This window comes from Carassius gibelio, chromosome B2, assembly GCF_023724105.1.
Source record: "Carassius gibelio isolate Cgi1373 ecotype wild population from Czech Republic chromosome B2, carGib1.2-hapl.c, whole genome shotgun sequence".
Lineage (NCBI taxonomy): Eukaryota > Metazoa > Chordata > Actinopteri > Cypriniformes > Cyprinidae > Carassius > Carassius gibelio.
Genome location: NC_068397.1, coordinates 4632138 through 4640393, shown reverse-complemented (window position 1 = coordinate 4640393; position 8256 = coordinate 4632138). Strand labels below are relative to the sequence as shown.

General features: G+C 35.9%; 1 protein-coding gene across 5 annotated transcripts in view; it reads right to left on the bottom strand.

Annotated features, from left to right (window-relative positions):
* Positions 1–332: 332 nt before the first annotated feature.
* LOC127951039 (5'-AMP-activated protein kinase subunit gamma-1) overlaps positions 333–8256 on the bottom strand; it is a 30606-nt gene continuing 22682 nt past the window's right edge. For 4 of the 5 annotated variants that reach the window (XM_052548640.1, XM_052548641.1, XM_052548642.1 and 1 more), the window contains 9 exons: positions 7764–7822; positions 7480–7525; positions 7257–7311; positions 6979–7105; positions 6677–6842; positions 6509–6546; positions 5379–5525; positions 3503–3596; positions 333–2009 (listed from right to left, as the gene is read on the bottom strand). In XM_052548640.1, coding sequence (XP_052404600.1) covers positions 1978–2009; positions 3503–3596; positions 5379–5525; positions 6509–6546; positions 6677–6842; positions 6979–7105; positions 7257–7311; positions 7480–7525; positions 7764–7822 — 764 coding nt within the window. In that variant the 3' untranslated portion in view covers positions 333–1977. Of the gene's footprint in view, positions 2010–3368; positions 3597–5378; positions 5526–6508; positions 6547–6676; positions 6843–6978; positions 7106–7256; positions 7312–7479; positions 7526–7763; positions 7823–8256 lie in introns of all 5 variants that reach the window. The other variant, XR_008152577.1, reaches the window with a different exon arrangement.

Here is an 8256-nt window from a genome sequence, read left to right as displayed (position 1 = left end):
AAATATTTTAATAGATTTAAAAAAACAGTAGTAATGTTTGGTCCTTGAATGACTCATTGTTTTTGAACTAATCGGTTGAGTGAATGATTCACCGACAGACGGACACTTGGCGCCACACGAGTCGCTGAAAAATCCCTAGGCAAGTATGTATGGAATGCTGAAATACACATGCAATTAATATACATAAAATAACTATAATATATATCAATTTAATTAATCTAATTTAAAGTGATGCTCTCCTGTGTTCAAAAACAAGCCTCCAAATGAAACCATATGGTAGCATGAAACATTAGGGACAGAAAGGTGAACACAAAACAAATCTGACACAAATATTAATGCATTATCAATATATTTTAGCACAACCACTTAAAAAATAAAATATAGTGTCATTTCTGTGTACAAAAATGTACATTTCAATCTCTCTGGACTTAACGGTCTTAACTTTCACTGACAGTACACAATAATGAAAAAAATGCAATCAAACAATACATAATGTATCAGTTTTGAACCCATTACATGGCATGTTGTTGTATTTACAGTAGCTCAGCATATCACTGTGGTGCAAAGGTGCATAGCCATTTTTGCAACTGCAAGCTTTGACATTCATGCTCTTTTAGTGCATAAGACCGATTTCCACACCAGGAAAACACAACAGACAGTCATGATAGAAAAATATAGTCACTTTCCACAACATATTCTTTGTTCCAGTAAAATTACAGTCCATGACAGTCAGTGCGTATGCAGTGTGGTAGTACATTCATTTTTCCACTGAAAACTAATAGGATGAGAATACAATTTATGTTCAGCAGACATTTTGGACTAACAGGAAAAAACAATAATATTCGGATGAATCTCATTAAACTTGTCAAGAATGTGTCTGGGTCATATCATATATCACACAGAAACTGAAAGAAACAAAAAAGCCATAGATGTTTTTAGGACCATAATTTTTTTTGATTGTAACATTATTTTCATGGGAAACATATTTCCCTGCAATTATAATTATTTTTATACAAAGCATCTCATTCCCTTATTTTTTCTTTAACATGCATTTATTACAGTATTAGTTCTATATATATATAAAAAAAGAACGGTACAGTTTTTTTTTAACAATGACCAACTGAGATCCACTTCTATGTTTTTTTCATGAGAACTATGTAATATTAAACTATTAATGTAATGTATTCTTATTGGTTTCTCATTATTTAAAAAAGTAACCATTCTTTTTCTTTAAATTCTGCATAAATTGCAGGTGATTGAATAAATACTACAAACACATTTTATTATTTGCATAACATATAAACGCTTTTTGTATTACAATAATAAAACCTGGAGGGAAATATGCTTACCTGTCAAAAAAATTATGTCACATTATGCACATATGCTTAATTTTCAGTTAAGATTTTCTACTTTTCATTTTTGGATGTAATGCAACCTGAAAGTATTTTCAAGAGAATTGCAGAGAAAAACATGGCTCGATGTCTACAGAGTCTAGCAGGTCTTTGAACCAACAGCAACTTATTGCCAAAGAATCAAGAACCTGCTTTTGCACTACATGCACATCTACGGGGCTCTGCAAACCTTTACAGTCAGCTCTCTCCGAGGTCTTCATTTAAGGCAAATTTCCACTTCAGACACTACATCGCCTGATGACATAACGCAGACCCAGCTAGAAGACATGTCTGATTTAGTGCTGTCAGTGAACAGCTCTAAAACCAGCAGCCAAACATGCCCAGCATCTAAAGCAGTGTACAGTATAGCGGCAGATTCTCATGATCGGACCGCCATAAACATGTCCAACAATTGTGTGTCTGTTCCTTCAGCTGCAGATTCAAAGGGTTTCATTCAGCCCGGCCATTAAATGAGGATCTTAAAGTTTCCAGCTGTCCTCTTCTCTGTATCCCGTCAGTAAAGCTGGCTGGACCTTTTTGGTTTGAATTTCTTGCATTTCTCTTTCACCTCCAAAATGCTGTTTTGTCATTCAGTCACACTGTCCCTTCTGCGTCCTCCTGTGGGGCAAATGATAAGACATTCAGTTCATGAAACAAAGCCTTCAGTCAGTGCTCTTTTAAAACCACACACACACTTCGGCGTCATCACGGGAAGGTGGTTTTAAAAAGAGACTATTCTGAACCACAAATCTGCTAAGATCACACAAATCACTAAGCAGAACACAAACAAGCTCAACGCTTCGGGTTTAATTGGTTACAGCACATTTTTTGTGTGTTTTGGGTTACCTGTTATGTTTTAATATTTTCACAATTCCCAAAAATATATTAATTGGTTGAATTATAACCAATGAAATATTTTAAAGCTAAAGGAAAATATAACACATTTTTCTGACTGATCAGTGATTTTCATCTATTTCCATGGTTTTTAGTGAAGATTTCCATAACTTTTCATGCAACTTTAAAAGATTTTATTAATGTGCTTGACTTTTTTTGACCTTTCCAATCAATTTCCATAAGTCTTCTACAACTTTTTACGATAACATTGAATTACTTGACTGTCTTGTGATTTTTTTTTTTTTTTACAATTGTACTAATTTCCCCAAATTTTCTGTAACTTTTTACTTTAGTATTGATTTCTATGACTTTCCTGTGACAACTTTAATGATTACCATTAATTTTTTGTGACTTTTTATGATAGTACTTATTACCATTGCTTTCATGACTTTTTTTAATTTTAATTTTTTAATTTTATTAATTTCCATAATTTATCTGTGACTTTTTAAATCACTATAAAATATACAATTCCTGTGTTGTTTCCCCCACAATTTTTTTGTTCCCATGATTTTTTGGTAACTTTTTTATGATAGTATTAATTTCCATGACTTTTCTGTGGCTTTTAAATATTTTATGATTTTTATTTCCATGACATATGATTTCCATAACCTTCCATATTTTAAAAAAAATTCCCTTTCTAGGTTTTTGCCCCAAATATTTCCAGGTTATCCTCAAGTGTGGAATGCCTGTTCCAGAAACATCAAGCGCCGGTTCTTGATTTGCCTTCACAGGAGTGTTGCTCACAGCAGCTCAACACATTAAAGACAGCATGCTGAGCAGCACGTGAAAGATGCACCGTGTTTCATGCGGTTTCTCCCAGCAGGCTTCATAAAGGGCTCTGAGAGCACATGCTGTATTTCAATCACTATTCAGCCAGACAGCTATTTCTGTCTCATATTGAATTTTTTATACCATTGACAGTTTGTCAGGTCAACTTGCAGTAATGTGTGAGCTGTCTGTGTTACAAAAAAAATCAGTACCAAACAAACTCCTGCAATGATGCCATCATGATGTGTATTACTGGAATACACAGCTACATCCAGCTTCATCCAGCACAGCCATAACAAGCCTGTGTGAGCGTACCTGTGCTCAGGGGGTCAGAGAGGGACACTTGAGTGATAGATGTCCAGGGAGAGGAGATTGGGTCCGGGGAAGAGTGGAGAAGAGAGAAGGAAAGTGAAATGGAGGGATGATTTAGGAATTCTGTGCGTCTATACCTGCGGGGGTGAGAACCAGCGCCTGCAGGATGTCTGAGAGAGAGATGATGCCCTCGATGCTGGAGTTATCATCCACCACTACCAGCCTGTGCACCTGCAGGACACACACACACACACACACACACACACACACCACACAGACACAATCAGGGGGCATCTGATATTCATCCGGTGCATGTTCACATCGAAAAACAAATAAAGCATATATTATATATATATATATATATCTATCAAGGCTGCCAACTCTCAGCCATTCAGTGTGAGACTCATGCAATTGACCTAATTCTCACATGCTCACGCCATACCGCCATATTCTCACGCAGACTCGTGCAGCAGAAAAATCGCACTGCATGATCTCGCAAAGCAACGCACAGAGAAACCAGACAGACAGTGTAGTGAGTTTTTTGTGACAATTGAGGGAAATACACAATTTATTCCCATAAACTGTGTAGTCAGCTGTTCTCCCTCCCATCTGCACCGTGTGAATTGTGAACGCAGGCAGGTCAGTGAGTTACAGCGCTCTGTGTCTCCGTCCAGTTTAGGCTAGTAACTAATAAGCCTATGCTTTTATATAGTTTACAAAGAATTAAGTTAGCATTAGCAGAGTTGTTTGTTTTGCAGAAGTGATGTCTGGCTCACGAACTAATCGTTTGATTCAACAACATCCAATATTAAAACGATTTTATTTATATTAATCAAAACTCATCAATCATGTCCAGATATTTGACTGATGGTGGCGTCAGTATGGATAAACTCGAATTTGTAGGATGTAAATCCCAAGAAATTCTCTACAGATACCAAATACTTTTACAATCAATATATACTTAATACACTTCTGCTAATGCAAGGATTTTGTGTTTGTATTTTTTTCCACACCAAGCCACGCCCCTACATATGCACCTTCACCATAACAAAAAGTTGAACTCAAAAGTTGGCAGCCCTGTAAAAAAAATATACAGTACAGACCAAAAGTTTGGACACACCTTCTCATTCAAAGAGTTTTCTTTATTTTCATGACTATGAAAATTGTAGAGTCACACTGAAGGCATCAAGGTCTATTTGAGCAAGAAGGAGAGTGATGGGGTGCTGCGCCAGATGACCTGGCCTCCACAGTCACCGGACCTGAACCCAATCGAGATGGTTTAGGGGTGAGCTGGACCGCAGACAGAAGGAAAAAGGGCCAACAAGTGCTAAGCATCTCTCGGGGAACTCCTTCAAGACTGTTGGAAGACCATTTCAGGTGACTACCTCTTGAAGCTCATCAAGAGAAAGCCAAGAGTGTGCAAAGCAGTAATCAAAGCAAAGGATGGCTACTTTGAAGAACCTACAATATGACATTTTCAGTTGTTTCACACTTTTTTGTTATGTATATAATTCCACATGTGTTAATTCATAGTTTTGATGCCTTCAGTGTGAATCTACAATTTTCATAGTCATGAAAATAAAGAAAACTCTTTGAATGAGACGGTGTGTCCAAACTTTTGGTCTGTACTGTGTATATATATATATATATATATATATATATATATATCTATATGTATGTATGTATACTTTTTTGCTATAACATAGGGTTTAACAATGTTTTTCTGTGACCGTAGTTTATAGTTATATGGTAACAAAAGTTAACACTCAACCCATTCTTTATCAATGCTATAATTTGTGATTTAAATTTTGTGAACGAGAGTTCCTTGCCCATGGAGCTTACCTTGTGAAGTATTAATAAGTAATTAATAAATAGAAAATTAGAAGCTTATCGAGGCAAAAGTGGTAGTCATTAGTAAGTAGATAATAGAGAGAATAGGACCTAAAAACAAAGTGTGACCAATTCAGGTGGGACTTCTTTTCTAGTGGCTGTGTTATCGATGTCATTTCTCACCTCAGCTTTGACGATCCTGTCCACTATAGTCTCCACGGTCTCGTGTCGATAACACTTCATGACTCCCTCGAAGTATTGTGAACGATGCAGCAGCGCCTGAGTCACAGTGATGTCCAGGTTATTGTAGGTCTTCTCAGCAGCCAGGTTCTACACACAGCCACAACACTAATGAACACCTTCACAGACACGATACACAGCTAACCATCTGAATAATACTGGTCAATTACAATCGATCAACAATAAATGAAGAAACGTTTGGTATGAACATCTGTTGGTTTGAAGATGCTGACTTTCATATTTAATGCTCTTTCACTTATTAATGACAACAATGAATTTAGCTGTACATTGGAGTTAAAATCATTTGAATATAAACTGTTACATTTAATGAAAAGGATACAAATGGATTTGAATAGACATATGAATTGTGAACTTTTATTCGTGAATAAAGTCCAATAACTACCGTTCAAAAGTTTGGGGTCAGTAAGATTTAAATACTTTTATTCCCCCAAAAAATGGGGACAGTAAAGATACAGGTGATTGCTATGTGCTATGCTAAGTTACTATGTTACAAAAGATTTGCATTTCAAATAAATGCTGTTCTTTTTAACTGTCCATTCATCGAAGAATCCTGATGAAAATCTATTGTATCATGGTTTCCAAAAAAACTGTTTTCAACATTGATAATAATACTAATGTTTCTTGAGCAGCAAATCAGCATATTATTCAGATTTCTGAAGATCATGTGACACTAAAGACTGGAGGAATGATGCTGAAAATATAGCTGCGCATCACAGAAACAAATTTTAAAATAGAAAACTTTGAAATAATATTTCACAATATTACTGTTATTTTGATTAAATAAATGCAGCCTTGGTGAGCAGAAGAGTTTTTTTTTTCCTTAATTTTTGAAATATTTTCTGTATAAATTTCTACTAGAAAACTCTCAGTCATAAGACACAAGCACCAAAAATGCAAAATCTGATGATATTTTAAAATAGATAACTAGAAAAAATATTCACTGTAGAAATATCCATGACTTCAATTTCCTTGTGTAAAACTCGTGTAACAAATGTGTGGTAAAAAGCTTTAGCAGTTATTTTAAGTAGTCAACTTTAAGTAGTATAACTTACAATGACATCAAATTTGGAGTATATGTCCACAACCTTTCCTTTGGGAGGGAAAATATGGAAAGCAAATATGAGAAATGTAACACGTACCACACATTTTTAGTTTCTAAAAAGGGCTTGAGAGAAGAATAAGTCTATGAACTGACAGGAAAGTTAGCAATGTGTTGCTACCTGTAACGTCCACCACCGGCAGGGCAGACACTCTCCTCTCCACAAACATGCCCAGGGCTTTAATAATGGGTGTATCTGGGTGAATGAAAGCGATGTTGCTGTATGTGCCAATGCCCAGCTCCTCCAGAGTCTGCCTCATGAAGGCTGGTTTAGGCATCTCACACACCTACAAGAACATCAACCATCAACACAACTCAGGATGATCAGTACTCTTCTGTAACCTTTTACTAGTTTGATTTGTTCACAACAACTAAATGAGTATGATAACTGGATGCAAAGAGTGATCAGTAAGATATACTCACAAAGAGCTGCAGAAACTTGAGGATCCTCTTGTGTGTGAGGATATACAGAGCGTTTCCTGTGACTGGATCGATCACTGGCAAACGATGGATCTTATTTTTGATGAGCGAGTATACGGCATCAAATATACTGCAAAGAGTTACAAGAAACCAAACATGTAAAAAAACAATGCTCTGCAAGCTCTGTTTGAGAGAATGTTTTCATAAACCAAATAGTGGATAAAGCAGCATGTAATGAAGAGGAAAAACACAATCTGCAAAAATACGACCAAATGTCCCACCTTGCATCTGGAGATATGTTGACTAAGGGTTTAAAAGTTTCTTGCAAGTACAGTTCTGTTGGTATAAGCAGAAAAAAAAAGTCAGACTTTCCAAATTTTTACTTTGTTATTTTCTCCATAAAGGACATGGGCATTTTTTTGTTATTTAGTCAATAATATAAAATATATATAATAGGCAAATGAGTGGTAGCAGTGGTAAAGTGAAAATGCTGAAAACATTTACCTCTCCAAGTCTCAATTTTATGCTCCTCCAGTTCATATATTTGCACCTGAGGCATACGACACAAAATATCACTTAAGATTTTAAAATGGACAAATATCCTTCCTCTTAGATGAACATTCATTTAAGTACATGAAATGTCTTCAGCAAGCAGAATTGTCCCTTTTGAAGCCATCTGAAGGTGTGTCTAATTCCTGGTCAACCCTCTTATGAACCAGCACTGAGCAAAATGACACCGTCCAGCAAAACTGGTAGTATTTGAGTTTCTGTGATGTCTGAAGCCTTACCAGTGGTGATTTGTAGTATCTGTGCAGTATGATGATGAAGTCTGTGATGGTTAACATTCCTATTGAGAAAACGTATCAGAGTAAAACCATGCTGACTCATATCTGGGCTCACAGAGACTGTGCCTGCAGATTTAGCAGAATATGCATCCAATGTCCTTTACGTATTTGCTGTGTTTATTCCAAAAAATGGAAAGTTTAATCATGATTTCAGTTACCAATGAGTACAACAAGAACATTTGATGCTTTCTTGTAAAATATCAGCACGGGAAATTTGCATATTGCATCTATGCCTGCTTATAAATGTTTACAAAATGAAAACAATCTGGACAGGAAGAAGGCAGCTATGAATTTCAACCATTATGGCACATGTTATTGTTAGCTGCTAACTTAACCATGTCCAATTATGTTACAGGTGGAAAAATAATGACCTGAAGCAATGCCTTTATTGGATTACTGATTACTTAACAATAATTTCAAGACAGCCAGTTAAACA